At 39.7% G+C, this 27,055-nt stretch overlaps 1 protein-coding gene across 1 annotated transcript in view; it reads left to right on the forward strand.

The window, feature by feature from the left end:
* The window catches only part of LOC136872196 (uncharacterized), a 125,765-nt gene extending 109,479 nt beyond the window's left edge, over positions 1–16,286 (forward strand). The window contains exons 7-8 of the mRNA XM_067146031.2: positions 10,303–10,481; positions 16,257–16,286. Coding sequence (XP_067002132.2) covers positions 10,303–10,481; positions 16,257–16,286 — 209 coding nt within the window. The remainder of the gene's footprint in view (positions 1–10,302; positions 10,482–16,256) is intronic.
* The last annotated feature ends 10,769 nt before the right edge of the window (positions 16,287–27,055 follow it).

Consider the following 27,055-nt stretch of genomic DNA (forward strand, 5'->3'; position numbering starts at 1 on the left):
GTTGTACCACTATATGAGCAACACTGTGGGTCTGCGTTGACAGTGATTAGTACCCACTATGTGAGGAACACCACGGGAATGCCGGCGCCCGTGATTAGTACACCTAGGTGAGGAACCTCATCGATTTATGTTGGCTATGAGTGGCGCCATTGTGTGAGAAACACCATAGGTCTGCGTTACCTTTACGACGTACAATACTTGTGAGTAGTACCTTAATGTTTGGAACACAGTGAGTTTACGCTACCTTTAATTAGTACCGCAGCTTTATAAATACCATGGTTCTCCTTTACTAGCGATACGTGCCATTATGCGGGAACGTTGACATAGATATTGACCCATTCACACAAGCATAATCGATTCAGGATTGGGCTTTGGAAGCAGTCCCTTGGTCAGTAACATTTTTTTCTGGGAATGTGAGGCATTGCGCGTCTTATCCACTGCTTGTTTTCATCAATTCATTCCTCATCATCACGTTTTGAATTCGGGTCAGTGGATGAATTTTGTACTTTTAAATTGTACTCGCATTTCCTCGCATTTCGTACCATAGGGGCCGATGACCTAGATGTTAGGCCCCTCTAAACAACAAGCATCATCATGATCATCTTTCTCACGTGGAGCCAGTCTTTCCAGGTCCTCCAAAATTTTGGAAGCTTTTCCGATTTTTTAAATTATTTCAGGAAGTGGTGGTGATGATGCTTGTTATTTAAAGGGGTCTAACATCTTAGTCAATGCCCCATAATGGTACGAGGTGGAACGAAATGTAACGATCATTTACATTTTAAAATGTACCCACCGACTACAGTTTAAAACAAATGATGATGAATTTAAAATAATCAATGTTTCTAATTCGCAGTTCCTTGTATTCTGGTAAAATGATAGAAAATATAGATTAAGGTAGAATAAGGCATTGCCTTAAAGTGCAATCATGTGTGTGACTCAAATTAAAAATTAAAATAACACATTAAAATACACAGAAACAAACAAAAACAGACTCAATAGAATAAAACGTACAGTACTTAACAAGTAAATGGACTTTTTTTTTTTGCTAGTTGCTTTACGTCGCACCGACACAGATAGGTCTTATGGCGACGATGGGACAGGGAAGGGCTAGGAGTGGGAAGGAAGCGGCCGTGGCAACGTGCGGTACGAGTTCATCAGGTAGTAGGGCCTAATGATTATTGCTCTAAGAGGGAGCACAACCAGGTACATCGCAAGTAAAGTCGACCCATGGGGTTCATCGCGTAATGGTACTGATCACAGATTGTCTCATGGTTCCAAAAGTATCATCCCTTGATCGCCCCTTATATTCGCCTGTTGCGAAAGGCATGGCTTACCGTGGGTGTATTCTTCATCTGTGTTCCCCACCCACAACGGGCCAACTGATAAAAGATTTGCCAGTCAGTAACATGCAGGTCGCGACAAAAAAGTGGTATCGAGAATATCTGTGTATGGCGTAATATCCTAATAATGACGATATATAGATGCTCGGTTATTTTAATTGTAAGAACTGCATTTTAAAAATGGCTGAAATATTATTCTCTCCTTTTGTTACTTTCATTGACCTGTCTCAGTCTAACCCTTGGCTTTGACAATATCAAAGTGACCGAGGTATGAGCGATTCTAGTAATACCGTTCCTTATGCAGCCAGTCCCTGTTATGAATGGTGTGAAAATATCGCTCATAGGGTCGATTGGTGCATGCATTTCAGTGGTCTTGGCAGACTGATATGTAATAGCAACTTCTGGCTCAGTGAGGAAAGCAACGGGAAACTACCTCACTCCTCATTTCCCTAGTATACCTCTTCAGTGACACCTAGGCTATCTATGACAGCTGTTGGTGGAGCTGTAGAGGATCAAACCAGCCTTCGGGCTGAATACCCAACATACAACACACGTGTTTCTGCTCCTTTATTATTATTATATCCGACTCGTTGGCTGAATGGTCAGCGTACTGGCCTTCGGTTCAGAGGGTCTCAGGTTTGATTCCCAGCCGATTGGGGATTTTAACCTTCATTGGTTAATTCCAGTGGCCCAGGGGCTGGGTGTTTGTGCTGTCCCCAACATCCCTGCAACTCACACACCACACATAACACTATCCTCCACCACAATAACACGCAGTTCCCCACACATGGCAGATGCCGTCCACACTTATCGGAGGGTCTGCCTTACAAGGGCCGCACTCGGCTAGAAATAGCCACACGAAATTATTGTTATGTCAGTCTCCATGGCTAAATTGATAGCATGCTGGTCTTTGGTCACAGGGGTCCCGGGTTCGATTACCGGCAGGGTTGAGAATTTTAACCATCATTGGTTAATTTCGCCAGCACGGGGGATGTGATGTGTCGTCTTCATCATCATTTCAAATCACAAGACCTGCACCTGGTAAGCCGAACATGTCCTCGGACACTCCCGGCACTAAAAGCCATACGCCACGTCATTATTATTATTATTATTATTATTATTATTATTATTATTATTATTATTATTATTATTATTATTATTATTATATGAAACTTATTAATTTTACTCACTCCATTACGAGTTAAAGGCAATATGGACAACGCACATATTTATTATTTTGGGTAAATACATGTTTTCCTTTATATTTTTGGATATTTTTTTCACTCTTCTTAAATCATTCTTGAGTATTTTTGCGTTATTTTATAATGTCATTTTTCGGCATCCATTCGGTCATCAAAATTTGGGCGTTGATAACGAGATAAAACTATGTTTTGAAATGCGACGCACTTGGAACTAAGGAGGTACTATGAAGAGACATGAAAACTACTGTCTGTTTAAACTGGGTTGCATGTTAAAATGATGGTGTCCGTTCCGGATACAAATGATCGCAACTAAGCCACTAAAGTATCCTCCCTAAGCAATTTGTATAGACCTGTAAGTCCCCGTACCTTCGTCGAACAAAGCGTAATTATTTCTACTCATTAACTTCCGAGTCCACAAAATATCGGGATGATCCGTCTTGTTCGGTGTAAGTTGTTCATTAACTGAATGAGTGAGGGGTTAGTATCATATTTATCTTGAAGGTTTTGTTTAGAAAACAGTGCATTTTGTTTAGAGAACGACTTTATAGCGAATATATAAACTTAGTTAGACACACACACACACACACATGTGGCTTTTCCTTCATTTAGATCACGTTTTAACAAAGCGTATGCGTTGGCTTGTTTTTGCAGATACTTCTGCATGCCATCAAGAAGCTAATCGCACTTAAGGGTCTTTAATAATTACACTAATTAACGTTAGAAGCGCTTTTCAAATCAGGAAGCACCTCAATTTACGCTGACAGGTAGCCCACAAAGTAATCTTGGGTAATTTGTTTTCACTACAAACAAGAACTCAGCGCCTGTGATGTGCAGTGTTTCTTAAGGCAACATTTCCAACTCATAGCTTCGTCTATATTCAATTTGCGGAGAGAGGAGCACACAACAAGCTTCATCAATATAAATCGTACATATGGGCTTTGGAAAATATTGTTGAAGCTGAGATGCATGTATTGTTGGGATTGACGTTAAATCTATAAATTTCTGCCGTTTTTGAAAGCGGGCTCATTGTTGGGAATGTTGTCTTTCTCTGGTTGTAGGGTGAATTGAAAACATGGTTAAAGTGAATGAAATGGAACAAATATTTAGAAGGCAAGTGAAGCATTGTGTTGAGATGTCAGTTTAGCAACCGACATGCAAATTGAAATTGTTTGTCGTCAACAATCTCTCCTAACAGGCAATATATTTGAATCTCTCATTTTGTGAAAACCTGCAAGTCCATGAGATTCCTTTTTCACATTTCAAGTAATGTTATAATTTTTTTATATTCTTTAGTAATGAAAACGTATTAAGAATTTCAGAACCACAATGCATATGGAAATTAAAAATGAGTATTTGTATTTCAAAATGTATAAATAAAATTAATGAAAAAATAGAAGCACTTTCAAAATAATTTTCAAACAAATGACTTATTTCCCTAATGTTTTTGTAAATTCTTTCCAACATATTTAATCCTATAAAATCATTTGAGTACTTTCATCATCCTTTCATAGTATTATCACACCTGCTACGTAGCTCAGACGGTAGGCCGCTGTTCAGTAGGATAGTTAAAATGGAACGTGTCGTCATTGTACTTTGTATCCTACGTAAAACTATTGACTGCTGATGATGTTTGTTGTCTAAAGAGGCCTAACGGCTAGGTCATCGGTCCCTAATGGTAGGAGGTGCAACGAAATGACACGATAATTAAAATTTCAAAATGTATCCACTGACTAGAATATAAAACGAATGATGATGACAAATCGACCGTGAATCCAAAACAGTCAGTGGATCCAATTCACAATACCTTATTTTCAGAGGTGATGCTTGTTGTTCAAAAGGGGGTCCAAAATCCAGGTCACCGGCCCCTCCTAATAGTAACCACAAAACCAGAGTTTTCCTCCTATAATGGTACTAATCACAGGTGGCATAGAGTCATGGTGTTTCGCGCATGGTGGTACTAATCACAGCTAATATAGACCCATGGTATGTCACACATAATGGCACCACTCACAGGTAACACAGACCCATGGTGTTTCGCACATAAGCGTACTACTCACAAACAACGCAGTGTTCCTCACATAGTAGGACTAATCACGGGCGCCGGTATTCCCGTCGTAATCTTCACTTAGTGGAACTAATCACAGGCAACGTATACTCATGGTGTTGCTCACATAGTGGTACTAATCGTAGGCAACGTAGACCCACGGTGTATCACACATTATGGCAACGCCCACAGGCAGCACCAACCCATGGTGTTCCTCACATATTGGTACTACTCTCAGGCAACGCAGAAAAGTAGTTTTCCTCACATAGTGGTACCAATCACTGGCGCCAGCCAAACCAGTAGTATTTCCTCACATATTGGTACTAATCACACACAACGTACACCCATGCTTTTTATCATAAAGTGGTACTACTCATAGGTAATGCAGGCCCATTCTGAACACAGTGGAACCGACTGGTGGAATACACAGGATGACACTTATTACAAGCAACGCCCAAACCCGTAGTGTTCCTCTCATAATGGTGCTGTTTCTATGTAGCATAGGCCCACGCTTTACCTCGCACAGTGGTACTAGTCGCAAGTAATGTCGGCCCAGGGTCTTCCGCTCATAATGGTACTAATCACAAATAGTCTCATGGTCCTAATTTCATCCCTTGCCGTCTCTTTTAGTCGCCTTTTAGTCGTCTGTGTCCCCCATCCACAAGGAGGTCTTCTACATAGAACATTACGTAAAATTGGGCGTAGTACATACACAGTGCCCACCCGAAGTAATTGACAAAAAGCCAGGAAATAGAAGAATGAGGATAAACTAGATTTGAATATCTGAAGAGATTGCTTACCACACTGTTCATACAATGCCGGTGTAGGAAGATTAGTTGAGCAATTCATTTGACATTGTCCCTTTGACTGTGACCAGCTGCTCTTAACATGAACAGTTCAAGGTTGTGCAAGCAAGGCCTTGACGCCCGCATGATTTGAAGTCTCGACGCCTAGACCGTCAATTGTAAATTACTTCGAGGGACAATGTTAAGGCAGGCTTTGGGTTGCAAAATTATATACCTGGTTAATCGGTTTCCTTCCTAGTTTCATCTGGCAAAACGTTCTGAGCGTAGTAGTGGTTTCTACGTCAAGGGACAACACAGCGATATTATCACATACTTTTATATTTCGAAGGAGAAAAGGAAATAAACTCCAAAACTAAATATATTAATTTAATACAGGACAACACGATTCATGAAACCTGGGAAAATGAGCAAACTAAACACTCTGATCTGCAATTTGAAACATTCTGAATTACAATTTCTCAAGTGCATCAATTCAAATGTGCGAAACTCAGCTCTGGTACCGATTTCTCTTTCTCGCCTCAGGTTTTTATATAACAACCCCAAAAATTACGATGATTAAGTGAATAAGTAAGTTTCAGTTACAAAATAACAAAAGAAGCCCAGAAAGAAAGGACTGGAGCTCGTTCGAACCAAGTTATCCCACGTTAAAAAAGTAATTGATCAATTACGCACAGGTGCACAAATAACTGAATCAGAACGTCGGCACAACGGCAGTTGAAAAAATAGTGAAGTGGGTAATTTTCGATTACAGAATAGATCGGCCATATTCACACATTCCGTGAGGACATATACCACATTTAGATGCCTGTGTCAAAAGGAGCATTCAACAATATATCCATTGCCCTCTACCTGGACGTATGTTGACATGGCTATGGAAAATGACGTAGCCATCAACGTAATTACATTTTGGATACATGCCACATAAGAACTATGGTGTAATGTATGGTATTTTGGACACAAATTATTATTATTATTATTATTATTATTATTATTATTATTATTATTATTATTATTATTATTATTATTATTATTATTATTATTTTGCTAGTTGCTTTACGTCACACCGACACAGATAGGTCGTATGGCGACGATGGGATAGGAAATGGCTAGGATTGAGAAGGAAGCGGCCGTGGCCTTAACCAAGGTACAGCCCCAGCATTTGCCTGGTGTGAAAATGGGAAACCACGGTAAACCATTTTCAGGGCTGCCGACAGTGGGATTCGAACATACTATCTCCCGAATACTGGATACTGGCCGCACTTAAGCGACTGCAGCTATCGAGCTCGGTATTATTATTATTATTATTATTATTATTATTATTATTATTATTATTATTATTATTATTATTATTATTATTATTGCTTGTTTTGTAAAGGGGCCTAACATCTAGGTCATCAGCCCATAATGGTATGAAAAGAGACGAAATACAATGACAATTCAAAAGTACAAATTTCATCCACTGACCAGAATTCAAAACGTGATGATGAAGAATGAATGGATGAATATGAATTTAAAACAATATGTGGATCCGACCCGCAATGCCTCACCTTCCCGGAATCAATATTACTGTCCAAGGAACTGCTTCCAAAGCACAATCCTGAATAGATGATGTCTGTTTTCAAAAGGTCAACGGTCCCTCATAATGGCACTTATCGCTAGTAAAGTAGAACAATGGTATTTCTCAAGTTGGGGTACTAATCAAAAGAAGCGTAAACTCACGGTGTTCCAAAAATTATGGTACTACTCACAAATATTGTACCTCGTACAGGTAACGCAGACCTATGGTGTTTCTCACATAATGGCGCCACTCGTAGGCAACGCAAAGCCATGGTGCACCTCACATAAGTGTACTAATCACTGGGACTCCTACTATCTCTGGTGTTCCTCACATAGTGGGTACAAATCACAGGCCACGTAAGCCCATGATGTTCCGCATATAGTGTTACTAATCACAGGTACTGGGGCCCACAGTGAACCGTTCTCTGCTGCCACTAATCACAAACCTATTATGTACCTAACATAGTGGTACTACTCGCAAGTAAAAGCGACCCATGCCTTTCCTCGCGTGATGATACTAATCACAAGTAGTTTCATGGTTCCAATTCAATCATCCTTCGGTCGCCCCTTTTAGTCGCCTCTTACGACAGGGGTGTATTTTTCGTCTGCGTCCTCCATCCATAGGGGATAGAGAGAGAGAAAAAATGGGAGAAAAGGAAGGGATCCGTCACTTCGGAAGTAATAGATGAAGAAAGGCAATGGCCACGATGGGCGTGAAAATGGACTCCCTAGGCTCGAGTGCTCTAATTCCGTCGGGGTCGGAAAAAAACAAGAGTTGACCAAGGGAGGTCGGACAGGACAGATGAAAGTGAGGAGCCTGGCACAAGTAAGTGGAAGCAATGACAGGGCCCCGTGGTCGCCAACGCACGCTGTCAAGTTGAGAGCCGCTGGGCCCCTTTTAGTCGCCTCTTACGAAACGCAGGGAATATCGTGGGTGTATTCTTCAGCTGCGCCCCCACCTACATGGGTTATTATTATTATTATTATTATTATTATTATTATTATTATTATTATTATTATTATTATTATTATTATTATTATTATTATTATTATTATTATTATTATTCAGGTAATGAAACATCAGTAACACATTTATGGAATGGCACTGTGAAAAATGTGCATTACACTAACATCAACACACTAACATTTAATACAGGCACATGAAACTATCCGTTCCAATACAGAGACCCATCGAAGTTGCAAGGAAGACGTTCCGTGCAGTTTTCAGGAAACCAGTACTAAATATTGAGATGTATTATTCAAAATATCGTCCGTGATACTTCGCCCGTGCTAATGAAGCATTCTTAGTATATTTAAAGGCTGCACGCACAGATACCGTGTATAATGAATGTCGGTAGGACACAAGTTGAAGGACAGAAGCGCACGCTGAAAACTACTGTCGACAACAAAATTAATCACGAATGAATCCCAGGACTAGCTTACTTCGTGTTCACTTATTGACGAATATTGACCTAGGCATAATTCTTTCATAAGAATCCTGTCCGTACTTTGTCCGGTTGGTTTAGAAATTCTCGTTACAATTGGAGTTCACTTTCTTTGGTGTTAGGTTCAGCAACTGGGGTTATCTTGGTAATTTACCGCGTTTAATTTATTTTTTTCTAATATCTAACGTCGTCTCAATACAGATGGGTTTCTGGCAACACAAAGATCGGAAAAGTTGCCACCGGAAGGGCCCTAATCTCCACTGAAGTACACATTCAGTTGCTGAATGTTAATGTTTCTTAAAATGTGGAATTTTGGACAATCACATTCAGGGTTACAGACTGTTGGAATCGAATCAGTTTTGCCATATAATTATGAAATTTACTGATTAAAGAGGTCTTTCAGGTGGTGGTGGTTGTGGTGATTATTGTTTTAAGAGGAAGTACAACTAGGCAACCACCCTCTATATAACACTAATCAGAGGGGGAAAATGGAAGGGATCCGACACTTCGAAATGTGATGGTATCGGCCAAAGAAAAACAATGGCCACCAAGGCCATGAAAATTGAATACTCCCTAGGTCTCGTAACCTAATACCGTCGGGGTCGGAAAAGAACAAGAGTTGACCAAGGGAGGTCGGATGGAATAGACGAAAGTGAGGAGCCTGGCACTAGTAAATTGAAGCAATGCCAGTACTCACCCAAGGGCCCCGTGGTCGCCAACTCACGCTTCCAAGTTGAGAGTCCCTGAGGCCCCTTTTATTCGCCTCTTACGACAAGCAGGAGATACCGTGGGAGTTATTCTACCGACTCCACACACAGGGGAACAAGAGGTCTTTCATATCTCGGTTCTCAAGAAATGGCTGATGATTATACTACTGATAGAAGAAGACAACATTAAAGAAAATACCCTGATCTCTGAAAAAATTATCACATGAAAAAATATGGATATTGAGGGAGATGATAAGAAAGAGAAAGTAGAGAGTCCTTCCCGAAATAAATTAGCAAAAAGGACCTATCGAAAAAATCTCTGGTTTACACAAGCGTCATAATTATCGGGTGCATTCTACCACGAAGAGAAAGGCTATAGTATCTTATCCCTCATGCATGTTCTAAAAATACAGCAGTATGAAACTTTATCGTGTCCTGTTGATCAGTACATTTTAACTCCATCAGGAGGTTGAGATATCTTGATTACGGTTGTACACCTTAAAATGTTCAGTTATAGATGCCGCGTCATGTTATTTTGTTGTTGCTTTGCTGATTCCCTAAATTTCAGACCCTAACGTATTGCAATATATTGGTCGATTAAATGCCAAAGAATAAATCGATAATAATTAGAAGATGAGAGGTCCCAGTACTAAGCCTTAAAGTACTGGCGAATGTTTTTTGCTAGTTGTTTTACGTCGCACCGACACAGATAGGTCTTACGGCGACTATGGGACAGGAAAGGGCTAGGAGTGGGAAGGAAGCAGCCGTGGCCTTAATTAAGGTACAGCCCCAGCATTTGCCTGGTGTGAAAATGGGAAACCACGGAAAACCATGTTCAGGGCTGCCGACAGTGGGGTTCGAACCTACCATCTCCCGAATACTGGATACTGGCCGCACTTAAGAGACTGCAGCTATCGAGCTCGGTGATTTATTTATTAATTAATGTCTAAATGCTCATCTCAAGGACTCGTACCATATTTCAGGACGGTCCATAACTTTCAAACTAAGTGCATTACTTTACATAATTCTTTTGTATGTTCTTATTTGTATAGTTCTACGCTAATTTATAATTCAGTGGATTTACCAAATTCTGTCTGAATGCATCACACGTCTTCGATGAACAAGGTTCATATCTTTGCTCAATAACTTGATAACCTTTGCACGATATGTTTTAATTTGATGTTTTGTTTTGTGTTCGCAGGTGAGAAGCCTCACAAGTGCGTGGTGTGTGGGAAAGCGTTCAGCCAGTCCTCGAACCTCATCACTCACATGAGGAAACACACAGGGTACAAACCATTCTCATGCGGGCTCTGTGAGAAGGCCTTCCAGCGTAAAGTGGATCTGAGGAGGCATAGGGAAAGTCAGCATCCGACACACTCAGCGACTACGTCTTTGCCTCTAGGACATTCGCTACCTCCAGCACATCTACGACCGGCTACTGCAGTGTGATTTGTACGTCGTGCAGCTGAGGATGCGTCCGTATCGTCATCGCCCAGTACACCCAGCGCACGCTTCACAGCCCCTGGAAAACACACGACCCACAGTACACCTGAGATCGGCCACCGCACTGTGTCCGTTCTCATCCCTAGAACCAGTACCCGGTGTAGTTTACGAGAAGCCCTGTCCCCGAGACAAGCAGTGCAATGTGACATCGCTAAACGGAGCTTCGGGTACACCTTAACAACCAATACCACCCGAATAATCTGTCCCTGCAACACAATCTATCGCCAATATGTATAAAACAGGCCATTGTGGCGTAGATTAAACTCTTACCAAGTACAAAGAAACACTAATCCGTCCTTAAATGTGCCTAAACACAAAGCTCGCTGCTTTCTTGCTTGTTTCTGTAGAGCAAACATGATACATTCCTCAAGACATTTATTTAAAACGTGTGTTATGGAATCTCTTCGCATTCTTTTGGACAAAGTGATATATATGTATATCTATAGAGAGAGTTTTCTTGTTAGAAGTAGGGGAAGTTTTTAAAATTCGATGTGTATTTGTTCTTTGTATCCAACGTCACAACTGGAATTTCGAGTTAAGGTACTTTTTAGAGAGAAAGTGGCTATATTTAAGCAATATTTATTAACTGCAGAAAGCATTTTATCTAGTCTAAAACTGAATTTCTCGTAAGGTGTTGTTCAGGTAAACTTTTTTGAATACACACACACTGGATATAGAACACTACTGTTAAAATATCATGGGAGAGAGAGAGAGAGTTAGTAGGCTATGTGTCATTGTGACTTGAAGTACCACACATTTTATTAAACGTCCCTGAATTAACAGAAAAAGACCACAGAATATTCCGTGAAGATATAGCGATTCGATTCTCACCTCTTGTTACCTCTATTCCTCTGCAGTGATTAAAATAATTCTTCGGGATCACTTATATACATAACTAACAGTGTATGTGAGATTTTCTAACCAACCACGTGTTAGAAAACTTCATTAAACGTTTTGACAAATCCTTAATAGAAATGCAAGGCTTTTGGTGAAACCTCTATCGTTACCTAGTTGTGCTCCTAAGAAATCTAATATTTGATATTAACACTTCAATTGTGATGTTGTATTCTTTTATTTTTACACATATTTTACCGTTAAAAGAGGTGATTTGTCTGACTCATATTTAGCAGATCACAATATCATTTAGTAACATTCCGTCCTAAAGAAGTGCCGTTGCTTGTATAGTTAGTACTATATAAATTACATGGATCTGACGTCGAGGAGGGTTGATTCCCCCATACATTTAAACGAAATGTTATTTATTGGATGTTAATTTTATTTTCTTCCAGTATACGCCAAAATTTATTATAACTAAAGCGCTTTGGTTTCAAATGGGACCAAAATTTTTATAATGTATGTGTAAAAGTAGTTTTATGACGATTATTTTTTTATTATATTGCTTGTTCAAGCAGAAATTGCAATTATTATCACAGCCTCATTAAGTACACGTTATGACACTGATTTTGCTTTAAATTCAACGACATTATTAGGAGTCTGGGTAACCGTTCATTTGCAAGTAGAGTGCCGTACACTTTTTGTAAGTTGTATACAATAATAAGAATGTTTCTGGACTTGAGACGTTTCCGTACTCGATACAATCTGGACTTCAGACGTCTTCTTAGTAAATAACTGCCGTCAGCTTGGCTTAATGTCCAACTTTCTAGTCTTAACTAATCTGTCGAGTTTGTTCAACGTGATGAGCTATGAATTAATAAATATATTGCAGAAAACATAGTAAATATGTTCCCCTTATGTTATTTTGTTATCTTTATTTGACAAGATATGTTAAAATGAAGATAGTAGTTGTGTTTATCTTTTGTATATATGTATTATATAACAAAAATTTAGCACTTTGTACAGTGTAATATGCACCATGCCGAATTGGAATTTATAGAATAGGAAATAATATTTATTTGGACATCCGAACGGCCTTGCCAATTCAAATATTCTGTCAGGTTTAGCTTCGAATTACTTTCTACGTCCATTCCTGCAAGTGGAAAATTCGTGCCTTAAAACAAAGTACTGTTTTTCTTCGTTAATGGTTTGACATCGCCGCATAACACAAATAGGTTTCTGGTGACGTTGTGATGGACAATGGCTGGGACTGGAAAGAAAGCGGCCATATTCTTGATTACGGAATAGACTTACTAACGTGAAAATCATTTTGAGACATATCGAGGGTGGGGTTCGAACCCATCATAATGCGAATACAATCTTAGAGGTACATTTTCTGTATCAGCCAGCTCGGTTCAGTGAAGCAAAGTCAATTAAATTTCTTCTGTACTATTGTCTATAAAGCTTGAGTTGTAGCAACGAGAGCTCCTTCATCGTATCTGATTAAACGACATGGCAATTATGAATTAAAAGTGAATTTCAAATCCATATAACACTAAATAATCATAATACCTGGAAGTTTATGGGTTCGGATTCCGTTGGTATCCGGTTAGCCACTTCTGCTCTGCACTAATATTTCTACGATGTTTACTAAACATGACCTAATTCGTAGGAAATTTCTTTCGAACAATAATAATAATTGTTTCAACGTGCCTTTACTTTCTATAGATTTTAAGAGATACTGGCCTGTCAGAATTGTATCTTAAAGAAGTTATTTAATATGTCGACACGGAGCTTCACATTTTAAATCCCTCAACTGCCATTAACCACATCCGGGATTAAAATCCGTTATTTTGGGAACAGTAGGACAAAGCCTGATCGAGTACAGCACTGATATTGGCATATATAAAACTAAATCGACTTTTGAATTCTGTGATACACAGTGTTGTCTTCCTGAGGAGAAACTTACATCTATTAAATTAATTGATTGCATTGATTCATCTTGAAATAAGACTTACTCGTGGTCTAAGGTTTTAAAAATGTGACTGGAAACTCATTATGGTGACCACAAGAAAACAAGAAGTTCGTAAATTGTAGTCGAGATGCTTCTAACTACAGTGAGGTATCTTAAATGAAATGAATGCGAGAGAAAAATCATTGGGAAAAATTTAGCAATTTTCATGGAATAATTATACGAAATTTTTAGTCAACAGTGACCCACCGTAGATGGAGGAGGAGGTATGAATCATGCAAATGCGTGAACGGTGTGTCCTCTTCCCAGCGGGCTAAGTTAAGCCGGAAGTTAAGGGAGAGGCATTAAGACAAGCAATATGCGCAGAGTTATTATTATAGTTTTGTTTCGATCTTGAGTTGATGTTTGATATAGCGTGTTATTTATTTTGTGAAATATAGTCATTACTTAAGTAAATAATTCGTCATTACTTAAGTAAATAATATAAATCATGTACCGTAAGTAAATATGTTTATTTTAAATTATTAAGAGTTTGATAATGAAAATCACCTGAAGCATTTAGTAAATTTTTCATTTCCAGATCAAAAATGCATAATGCTATTGCTTGTAATCGGTGTAAACGTAAGCATCTTTCCCCAGTCTTTCCCCAGTAACTTTGTTGAAACGTTTTTAAGGTTCGATCCTGGCTCAGTCCGGTGGTATTTGAAGGTGCTCAAATACGACAGCCTCGTGTCGGTAGATTTACTGGCACGTAAAAGAATTCCTGCGGGACTAAATTCCGGCACCTCGGCGTCTCCGAAGACCGTAAAAGTAGTTAGTGGGACGTAAAGCAAATAACATTATTATTTATTATGAAACGTTTTTGACTAATTTCAAACCTTTCCGTTTCGTTTATCAATGTCTTTTTTTTTTCGAAATTCCTTGAAGAAATTATGGGCTTCGTTTGCCCAGACGTTTGCTTTCGTTCTCAGTTGGATAACAGATGTCGGTGGTCAAAACAATATTTTAATTTCATACGTTCGTAAAATATGGATGGCTGGTGGACGAAGAGATAATGCTTGAAATCCTACCACCTGCACAATATGTTCATCCTATTCCAAAGAGTGGATTTTGAAATCAAGTCGTCATCTGTGACGACCAGTTTTGCTTGTGATGCGTGTTGTTTTAATGGGCCTAACATCAAAGGTCATCGGCCCACGACCAGTTTTTGTGCGGTTGAGTGAACAAGGGAGATCAGAGAGCAACTTTCTCGATTTTTTAAAATGAACGGGTAAATATAGTTTAGTTTGAAGAACATTGTTTTACTTATTCAGCACTCGTTTTGACATGGTTTACGTGTACAGTTTCGGAACCGTCCTGGGTAGGAAGAGAGAGAGAGAGGGGGGGGGGGGGGGGGTTGGAGCGACTGTTACAAAAACATGACAGTTTTAAATTTTTAATCATTCCTAGACGAGAGGTGAGAAGTTCATTTAAAAACTGTACCAGATCCAGAAGTAAAATTTTGTAGTAGAGAAGATAAACGCTCATAGTGTAAAATTTAAAATGAAAATTAATTTTAACACCTTTGTTACGTTAAGATAGAATAACGCCTTATTTCTGTTTGAAATTTCGCAGATTAAGAAATATTAAAAAAAGAATTAATTTGGTACTTTTGGGCACTGAAACTCTAAATTATTCAAATAAATCATCAGAAAACTGACTGTATTTAAGTCTACCATTATAAAAATTAAGTTATTTACAGTGAAGGCAGCGATTAGTTCAGTAACATTAGACGAAACCATCGAACACAAGAAAGCAAATGTAAAAAAGTGTTCTGTCGCTGCTGTTCGGGTGCCCGGAAATGGCTCCTCATTCACTATTGTGTTTCGGACATTCATCCCGTGGTATTCGGTGCTTATTGGCATCTAACGTGATTTTCAACGCTATGCTTCAATATGGACTTGGGTGATTTTGATGATTTATTTTTTTCTTTCAAAAATTATTGAGCTTCCTATCAACGTTATGTTTTCCATTACAATCTCATTTTTTTTTTGATTTGGTACTTCTTTGGAAATAAGCTTCTCGAGTGTGAGGACAGTGCTCAGTACTACATAGTAAAGAGGAAGGGCCAAGTTTTTAGCAACAGGACTCTGACCTCGGCATGACACCATCAGAACCACCATCTTGAGATACTAAAATGCCATGTTGCGCGGGTTAAAATTAGTGTACCTCTGGACTCCGACAAAGTGACACGTCGTGTGAGGTTTAGGTTGATATATCTCGGTATCCGATAGGTTTTACAAGTATCCGGCAAAATGTATGGGGGAGCCAAGAAAAGGAAAACATTTATTTCTTCCGCAAAATGTCGTGACATATTATGGACAATAAAGGGCATCAAATTTATCATTCTTGGGGATAGAGCGGCTTTTCAGAATTCCACAATTCCGAGCGTGAAACGGCTTATCGTGATCGTCTCAACGTCAAGGAGCGTTGCCTAAATGAAGCCCCAGCTGACTGCTCCAGTGGTGGAATTAATCCAGATTTATACTGAACTAAATACTTTGACAATACCTACCACGGGATACCTACTCTGCGTCAAAACTTACCGCCACGACTCTGACACATCCCTGTTCGATTATTTCTTTTGACAAAATCCTTTAAGTTATTCAAGAATTTGTCACAGCGTAGAATGAGATTTTCTATTCCCTGGCGATAGAAAGTGGTTTTCCTTACGCTGAGCCATTCCACTTTCCACTTATTTCGTGTCACATATCAGTTCCCCTTCACTATTTGGTCAACGGCATGAAGGAATGCCTCTGATGTTCATGACAACGGCCACTCTGCTCTGGGTCCTTCGACTATCAGAGAATTCAAGGCATCATTCCCACCCTTATTGAACAGACATCATATTCTTTCCACGTAGGACGTTCAATCCTCCAGTGACGTTGACCCGTTCCGACCTTTCTGCCGACAGAAAACGAATCACTACGCATCCTTGTTCCCCCTACCACCACCGAAAATCGCTTTGCAATACTTCCGCAGTCTTCTAGCAGTCGCTACGTGAAGGTCCTGTTTCATTGACTCATACCTGTGACGAGTTGACAAGTTCAGACTCAAAAACACTGGTCTCCTGAGCTCAAAACTGCGGCGGATTCGATCTCAGATCAGTTCGATGGTGTTTTAATGTGCTCAAATATGTCAGCCTCGTGTCGGCAGTTTCACTGGCCACCTCGGTCTCTATGAAAACTGTAAAAGTACTTAGTGGGATGTCAAACCAATAACATCACATTTTTATTATAACTATTATTATCCTACTTGTGCGCCATCTGTCGGTTACCAACAAACTAGCGAATATATAAATTGTTCGTTTGTTTCTCAACAACAAATTTGGTAACCTTACTTTTTTACTTAACCTCGTATCTTATATCGTTTATGTATTTATTTGTGTATTTTATTTTACCTATTTATGTATAGTAATTTTGTACATTTTAAACGAGTACGATATAGTCTTAAAATATATAATAATACTTTTAAGTATATTTGGTCGAAAACTGCGACTTATTCTTCAGTTCAATAGATTTGACTAATATCGTAGAAATTAAAAACCTCTTCGCATGCTGCATTTTCTCTCAAGCTGTCTAAACGTGGCAATGTTTAAAAAGCGTGTTCTCAAATTAAGATTTCAGAACAAACTTTTTATATGTGTATGAGGTTTTTAAATATTTAGTCACATATCTCACTTCTGAAATGATCTTAGTCACTTAAACCAGAGTGTTATATTTTTCACCTTCTCCGTTGCTTGTGTTCCCGTAAAGGCCAAGATCAATAAACCACCAAGTGGTAGAGGACTGTTCTCAAACGCTATGGCTGTGTTTGTTCAACACCTGTTAGTATCTGCTCTCACTTGTAGATCCTCATGCGGACGAGAGCTAAGGCTGTTTCCATGGAATGGTTGTTAGCCTTAAAATACAACACCGATCATTCATGCTGACTTACAAAACCTTTTTCTGGTACTTTATTTGACCCACAGAAGGCATGCGTGAATGATTTCTCAAACGCATGATTTTTAATTGTTTAAAACTACTTTTGAAACCTGAAGGAAAAATAATCTTAGATGCAGATAGAACTGATTCTTCATGTATGACGTATGTCTTCTTTATAGATGGTTTGTTATATTTGTAAGCCACGATGTACTATAATGTAAATGTCCTTATTTCTCACTAAAACGTACTGTATTGTAACATCTCAATGAAAAGTCTGAGGAAATAATTTTCCAAATCTATATTATGTGAGTAATTTCATTACATTTACCTCCAGTTTGATTGTATGTATGTATATGTTCATTTATAATTTACGTAGAGGTGCAAAAGTAGGTATGTAGTTCATTATCGTACTGTACCCTAGTAATTAATTCTTCATCAAGTAATTCGTACATTGTTAAAGCATATTTAGGCAAAGCACTATGTTGTAGACCAAATAGGGAGTCCCCTATATGGAAGTTCATTCAAACCGATTCAACCACTTTGTTACATAGGGTTTCAATGTTCATAATACTAGACAAAGTTGAGCCAATTAACATGATTTTAAAATTGTCCGGCTACATGGATAAATGGTTAGCGTTCTGGCCTTTGGTCACAGGGGTCCCGGGTTCGATTCGCGAAATGGTCGGGAATTTTAACCATCATTGTTTGATTCCCCTGGGGCGGGGGTTGGGTGTATGTGTCGTCTCCATCATCATTTCATCCTCATCACGACGCACAGGCCGCCTACGGGCGTCAAATCGAATGGGCTGCATCTGGCGAACTGAACTTCTCCTCGGGCACTCCAGGCACTAAAAGCCATACGCCATTTCATTTCATTTCATTTCATTTGAAAATTGAAACTTTCCTTCGTGTGATGCAGGAATTTCCCTAAATTGCCTGTTTTCATTCCAAATAGAAATATTTCAATTATTGTAAGCTAGAATCAGCATCATTTTCAAATAATTTAGAACCAACAAAGAATGAATATTCATTTCTGTAATTGATGGTAAATGAACTACGTTATAGGACACCATCAACTAACTTTAGTGGCATAATAACACTTATTATCACTTTGCAATAGACGGCAGCACTGAAATCCTTAATTTCTAATTTAATTTAAACCTTGTATGAGACGACCGCAAGAACTAAAGTAAAATTGTTTAATAAATTCAAATGTTCATATTTTAAAAGTTATTTTCGGACTTCGGATTACGACAATACACATTTCATTTCCAGCAGTAAACTCTAATTGACCGAGTTTTGGCGGATATAATGTGAGTGTGTACGTCTACCCAGGGAATATTGGTTTCCTTTTATTTCAGCATTAAAATATATAGAAGTACATTTTTATTTCTTCCGAATTACTTCGTTTAAATTATATTTGATATTTTTGTTCTCCATTTAATGTAATCATAATGGCTAAAATTCACGTTGTCTTTCTCTTTAAAAGAAATGTCACCTCCACTATTACCGTCTAAAATGCATCCCCTTGGACCATATTAATCGCGATGTCCGTAAATTTGTCTTAGTTGTTGGCAGAAATGTATCGAACAGTGCCTCTGTATTGTTTATTTATCTACTTTCGCAGTTCAGAGGTTATTTAAATTACCAATCAAAATTGTCTGAAATATAAAAAAACATTAAAAGTATATAATCATAAAAAAAGAACATGTACGGTTCATTACCTACTTTTGCACTTGACTGTATATTGCAGCAAAGTTCTTAGACTACATTAAACATCATTATAAAAATCGTTTCATATATTAATTCAGTTTGCAGTGTTATCACTTTTGGGCAACATTCCAATATTGTCCCATGATCTATCCTTGCAGAAGACACTAATAACAATATGTTTAATTGATATGTATGTTTACCCTACAGAAGTTGTTGATAGATATGGTATGATGTGGATGGTTTAAGTCATGAATCGATACTTATTTTCATATAAATACATCCGCTGATACGAATAGTGAGTAAACAAACAAAAATAGAATATATTTAATCAAGGATTTTGTATAATGCTTACGAATCCAAAAACTTACAACGCAAGTTTGATAACGTCAGCAGTGGGAGTACAGTGAGATGCAGAGACAGAATTTTTATAGTCATTACAAATATGTTGACTAGTCATTTTCCGTAACATCCGTCAATAATCACGGGAATAAAGAAATGAATTCGACCTGAATTCCTTACTTATGTAAAGGACGCGTTCAGGGCAGTCGTGGATGGTAGGCAAAGAGATGGTCTATTGGCGATCAAGTACAGTTCCTTCCGAACTCTACTATTACCAGGAAGAATAAGTTTAAATTACAATCTACAGAGTTTTAAGTCAATAGTTTTAAAGATTAATATCAAAGATCATGGTTACGAATATTTATATTAAAACCTAGTGGCCTGTTCTCAAATTTGTCTTCATAGCAAAATACTATCACAGGAAAACATTTTTGTCTCATTTATCAGAATGTTAAAATGTTCTTCAATTCTTGATATTTGGTATTTGAAAAATGTAACTCGTACTTGGCCGCCAAGCTATCCCTATGTGTATGTTTAGTTTGTGTTTAGACGCAACCAAGTCATTGCTAAGACTTTCATGACAGCTAGCAACCAAAGAGAAGTGTACTTAGTAGTTTTATTGTTAGTCTGTATTATAAACTTCAAGAGTAATCATGTGGGACCAATGTATTAATATTCAGAGAACCTTGTACATCTCATGTTATATATAACAGTAATTATAAATAAATTATGTTCTTTGATATGTATACCTTGTTTTTGTTTGACTTTCAATAGCACAATCCACACCAAGCTAACTTCTTTTATTTTTAAGACGATTGTTTCTTCTTCTCCGTATATTTTCCTTTAAAAGAAATCGGATAGCAAAAATAGTTTTTCTATCATCAGAAAATTCCCCTAAAGGTACGAGGTGTAACGAAATGAAAACTAAAATTTCGAAATGTAGCCACTGACGAGATTCTACAAGGAATGGTGATGAGAAAATATCCGAGAGACAAAAACTATCAGTGTGTCCAATTCCCAATGTCCTAATTACTGATGATGATGCTTATTATCTAAAGGGGTCCAAAATCCAGATCACCGGCCCCTCACAATGATACTAATAACTAGTAAAACAGAACCATGGTGTTCCTCCTACAGTGGTACTAATGAAATGTAACGTAGACTCATGGCTTTCCCCGCATGGTGGAATAAATCACAGGTAATGATATTTCACACACAATGACACCACTCACAGGTAGCAAAACCCATGCGTTTTGCACATAAGGCCATCACTCACAAGCTGATGATGATGATGATGCTTGTTGTTTTAAGGGGCCTAACATCGAAGGTCATCGGCCCCTAATGGTACGAAATGAAAGAACAAAAAATTCAAAGGCATCCACTGACCAAAATAAAAATAAAATGTCATGAAGAATGAATGAATGGATGGACAGAAACCCAACAAAACACAAAACAAAACAAACAAACAAAAACCAGTGGAGCGGACTCAATGCAGATCGAAAATAACATTGTTAGCGACCAAGGAACCACTTACAAAGCACAATGATGCTTGGTGTCTAAAGGGGGTGCAAAATCCACGTCTAAGGCCCCACAGAATGGTACATGTCGCGAGTAAAATAGAACCATGGTATGTGTCATGTTGGGGTATTAATCAGAAGTAGCGAAGACTCAAGGTGTTCCACAAAAGATGGTACTACTCACAAGTACTGTACTTCGTACAGGTAACGCAGACCTATGGTGTTTCGCACACAATGGCGCCACTTACAGCCAACGCAAACCGATGAGTTTCCTCACCTAGGGTACTAGTCACGGGTGCCGGTCCCAAGGGCCCCGGGGTGTTCCGCACATAGTGAGTACTAATCACAGGCAACGCAGACCCACGGTGTCGCTCATATAGTGGTACAACTCACAGGCTACGCCCAGACCCGCGGTGTTGCCCACATGGGTACAACGCACGGGTACTGGAATCCACCAGGCCAGGCTTTTTACTGCAACGAATCACAAACGTATTTCGTACCATGTTAGTGAGACTACTCGCAAGTACATGCAACCCATGGTGTTCCCCGCATGATGGTACGAATCAAGAGTAGTTTCATGGTTCTAATTCATTCATCCCTTGGTCGCCCCTTTTAGTCGCCTCGCACGACAGGCAGGGGATACCGTGGGTGTATTATTCGTCAGCCTCCCCCACCCACAGGGGGTGTGTGTTTGGTCCGCGAGAGGTATTTTATTTCCCTCAAGTCCGCCGGCAAGCCGGTTAGGACCCCCCTATCCGCCACCTGGGACGCGCCACGTGGGAGTATCACCTCTCCCCCTGCTACGCCTGCGTAGCAGGTTCGTGGTCACTCACAAGCAACGCTGACCCATGGTGTTCCTTACCTAGGTGTACTAACCACGGTGCCGATATACCCGTGGTGTTCCTCACTTAGTGAAACTAATCACAAACCACGTATACTCATGGAGTCGCTCACATAGTGCTGATGATGATGATGCTTGTTGTTTTAAGGGGCCTAACATCAAAGGTCATCGGCCCCTAATGGTACGAAATGAAAGAAAAAAAATTGCAAAGGCATCCACTGACCAAAATAAAAATAAAATATGGCATGAAGAATGAATGGATGGACAGGAACTCAACAAAACACAAAACAAACAAAAACCAGTGGATCGGACTCAATACAGATCGAAAATAACATTATTACCGACCAAGGAACCACTTATAAAGCACAATGATGTTTGGTGTCTAAAGGGGGTGCAAAATCCACGTCTAAGGCCCCACAGAATGGTACATGTCGCGAGTAAAATAGAACCATGGTATGTGTCATGTTGGGGTATTAACCAGAAGTAGCGAAGACTCACGGTGTTCCACAAAAGATGGTACTACTCACAAGTATTGCAATACGTACAAGTAACGCAGACCTATGGTGCGTCTCACACAATGGCCCAACTCAGAGTCAACGCAAACAGAGAAGGTTCCCCACCTAGGTGTACTAAATACGGGCGCCGGTATTCCCGTGGTGTTCCTCACATAGTGGGTACTAATCACAGGCAACGCAGACCCACGGTGCTGCTCATATAGTGGTACAACTCACAGGCTACGCCCAGACCCGCGGTGTTGCACACATGGGTACGACGCACGGTTACTGGAATCCACCAGGCCAGGCTTTTACTGCTACTAATCACAAACCTATTTCGTACCGAATTTAGTGGTACTACTCGCAAGTACAGGCAACCTATGGTGTTCCCCGCGTGATGGTACGATTCAAAATTAGTTTCATGGTTCTAATTCAGTCAGCCCTTGGTCGCCCCTTTTAGTCGCCTCTTACGACAGGCAGGGGATGCCGCGGGTGTATTCTACATGTGCGTCCCCCACCCGCAGGGGGTAGTGTGTTTGGTCCGCGAGAGGTATTTTATTTCCCTCAAGTCCGCCGGCAAGCCGGTTAGGACCCCCCTATCCGCCACCTGGGACGCGCCACGTGGGAGTATCACCTCTCCCCCTGCTACGCCTGCGTAGCAGGTTCGTGGACCGACCAAGGAACCACTTATAAAGCACAATGATGCTTGGTGTCTAAAGGGGGTGCAAAATCCAAGTCTAGGGCCCCACAAAATGGTACATGTCGCAAGTAAAATAGAACCATGGTATGTGTCATGTTGGGGTATTAATCAAAAGTAGCGAAGACTCACGGTGTTCCACACAAGATGGTTCTACTCACAAGTATTGTACTTCGAAAAGGTAACGCAGACCTATGGCGTTTCGCACACAATGGCGCCACTTACAGCCAACGCAAACCGATGAGTTTCCTCACCTAGGTGTACTAGTCACGGGTGCCGGTCCCACGGACCCTGTGTTGTTCTTCACATAGTGAGTACTAATCACAGGCAACGCAGACCCACGGTGTCGCTCATATAGTGGTACAACACACAGGCTACGCCCAGATCCGCGGTGTTGCCCACATGGGTACATCGCACGGGTACTGGAATCCACCCGGCCAGGCTTTTTACTGCAACGAATCAGAAACTTATTTCGTACCAAGTTAGTGATACTACTCGCAAGTACATGCAACCCATGGTGTTCCCCGCATGATGGTACGAATCAAGAGTAGTTTCATGGTTCTAATTCATTCATCCCTTGGTCGCCCCTTTCAGTCGCCTCTTACGACAGGCAGGGGATACCGTGGGTGAATTATTCGTCTGCCTCCCCCACCCACAGGGGGTGTGTGTTTGGTCCGCGAGAGGTATTTTATTTCCCTCAAGTCCGCCGGCAAGCCGGTGAGGACCCCCCTATCCGCCACCTGGGACGCGCCACGTGGGAGTATCACCTCTCCCCCTGCTACGCCTGCGTAGCAGGTTCGTGGCTCACATAGTGCTACTAATCACAGGCATTGCAGACCCACCATGTATCACACATTACGGTAATGCCCACAGGCAACACAATACCATGGTGTTCCGCGAATAATAATAATACTACTCTCGGGCAACGCAGACCAAATGTTTTCCTCAAATAGTAGTACTGATGGCGATGATGTTTGTTGTTTAAAGGGGCCTAACAGCTAGGTCACCAGCACCTAATGGTACGAGATGTAACGAAGAGACATGATAATTAAAATGTTAAAGTATATCCACTGACCAGAATTTAAAATAAATGATGATGAAAACTGATTATAAGATTAAAATAATCAGTGGATCTAATTCACAAAGTTATCGAACTTACAAACGGCAAGCCGGTGAAAGAGCGATGAAGAATGTGCCTCACTTTGGGACAGGCTTCATAGTCAGCAACAAAATAATCAACCCCATTATCTCTTGTTTATCTCCAAATGGAAGAACGTCCACTTTAGCTTTTAGAACTCTGAACAAAGCATACGCAGTTGTTAACTTCCATGCAGCTACTAATGACACCAACAGGAAAAATATTGAAAATGTGGAAACGTTTTGGAGTGTACTCGAAGAGACAATGGACCGGATCCCAAAGCACCACATAACTATTTTAATGGAGGACTTTAACGCCCAGATTGACAAAGAGAGAAAATTGAAGAACATAGTTGGAGATTACCCAGCCCTCAAGAGGACCAACAGGAATGGAGAAAGGCTGATTGATCTGTGCAGAAACTACAACTTAGTCCACAAATCTAGAGTTTTCAAACGCCTTCCTAGGAAAGCCATGACTTGGAAATGTCCTAACCCAATACTTGGGGAATTCCAACTGGACCACGTAGCCATCAGTAGAAGCAACGGCAAAGAAGTGCTGAATGTCAAAGTATTGAGAAGTGCAAACATTAATTCAGACCACTATCTTTCTTCGATCAAAACCAATTTCATTCCTCTTAAAAGAAGCAAAGAAAACCACTGCATCAAGTCGCGAATTCCAAGGTTCAATCCAGCCAAGCTGAAAGATAACAATACCTTCACGGACACCCTGGCTAAAAACAAAGACAAAAAAGATTGGCCCCAACTACAGAAGGCACTAATAGATGCAGCGACAACCACCATCCCGGCGGTCAGAAAGAACAAACATCCATGGTGGATAACTATTTGTGACAAAGCAATAGATGAGAGAAAACAAGCATGGCTAAAATGGAACCGTATCAAAAGTCTGGATAACCCCAAAAACTTCTTAGAAACTTCTTAGAACACCAAGAGGCAGTGTAATAAAGATATCATTGAACAAGCAGAGAGGGATTTTCAAAGAAACAACTGGTTATGACCCCCCTATCCGCCACCTGGGACGCGCCACGTGGGAGTATCACCTCTCCCCTTCTCCACCTCTCCCAAAACTTGTCAATGAACTTCCCTTTAAATTCTCCTAAATTTGACATATTGTTCCGATGCACTTGAAACTGTTAGTTTGCATTACGACGACTCGGTATTCGGCTGTCACCGAGCTGACACAAGAAATTGACCGAACAGATGCATGAAACACACTCCGAACATATAATCCCTTTTGTCACTGACGATTACGTATCCATATCACTGTTGCCCATTCGTCTCCTTCCGATTGACTCCAGTTGACTTCATGGCAAGTCTCTCCATTTTTCTTCTTCCAACCAACTGCTTCCAACCAACTGAACTATCCAGCTGACTGCTGCTATAGGATACAGCCCCTTTATATAGCCATTAGTTTACACATGGTATAACACCCACTTCCGAGCTCAAAAATAGATAGGATGTCACTCCCACCCAGCTACAAGTGTTACACACAGTATTGTGTTGAAAAAGCCTCAGGCAAATTTTGAGTTCCCTAAATATGATCTCATCGCTAAATGCATACATTGGCTGAGCGATGACTCGACAGTTATTGTAACAGTATTGCGCCATGTGTTGAAATGTTTTAAAAAGTAGTATCACAAATAATATATCGTTATCTGATATTAGGCATTAAGTCTCGCTCTACATAATTTTGATGCTAATATGCACACAAATATATATACACAATAAATTAACTAAAATGAAGCAAGCAATAATTAATTGATACCTAGCGAAATCAGATTATAGAATTGAATCAAATAATAATAATAATAATAATAATAATAATAATAATAATAATAATAATAATAATAATTGTACCGATTGGTACACTTATACGCCGCATATTTGAATGTTCCGCCTTAAATTACTTCTACCGGAAAAACTCTGAATTTTAACAACTGAATTAATTCAACAGTTCCTCAGAAGATGCTACCGTGTGTATTTCGATTTTTTTTTTTTTTTGGTTGACCAAGAAGTGTGGACCTTCTCTGACAGATGTATCTACAAAAAATTTATGATCATGCACCCTGGTGCGAAGGGAAGGAACCTTTTGAAGAAATTTTGTATTCGAAAGTTTGGCTTTACTAAATTTTGTTCTTTCATTTTTTGGGTTGGCAATATTAATCTTTCTTTCCGCCAGTTTTGAACTCAGCCAATCCCGAATTTCTTTAATTAATTTTTGACCAATAGTGTCTTTCTTCTTCGATGTTGATGTATAACTTATAGCTACCCAATAAAGTTGAGTGGGTGTGTCTTAATTATTCATGAAAGGTCTCGAAGCTTCCACGAGGGTTTAAAAACTGCTGATTTTCTCGGCTCTTCGCCACTTCAACAACATCTTGCTTAGTGTATAGAAGCATAGCAGGGGGCGGGTAGCGCCTCTTCCTTCGCGCAGCAGCTCTTCTACAAGGTAATGCCCGATTAACATCTTACTTTCCTCTTTGCTAGCTCAACAGTTTAACCCGCAGGGCAGGTCCGAAACCTTTAATATGTAACCTTTAAAAATGTAAAAAAAATGTTTTCCTACCTTGTAAAATTTCATATATTTTTAAATGTAATTCGGGGATAGAGAGTGCTTTACCCTCTCGAGCTCCCCTTCATTTTGAATTTGAGGTGACTATGTTTTCGTACCCGTTTTTCTCTTCCTTCTTAATGTGTTAAATTTATTTTGTATACAAGTCACCTCCATAGATTGGGATTAGCCCCTGTGCAATATGTCTAGTGCCTCTTAGGTTTTAAAAGGTGTATTTAGGAGTGCAAGTACTCGCCTCCATTCCATTCGATCTTGTATTTTGGGCCATTAATTTAACCCGTTTTTGTTTTCCTTCCTGAGAAGGCCCAGTAGATTGGGTACGAGGTACCCCTGTGCCATTATAAGCTGTGCCTTG

Source organism: Anabrus simplex, chromosome 4 (assembly GCF_040414725.1).
Source record: "Anabrus simplex isolate iqAnaSimp1 chromosome 4, ASM4041472v1, whole genome shotgun sequence".
NCBI classification, from domain to species: domain Eukaryota; kingdom Metazoa; phylum Arthropoda; class Insecta; order Orthoptera; family Tettigoniidae; genus Anabrus; species Anabrus simplex.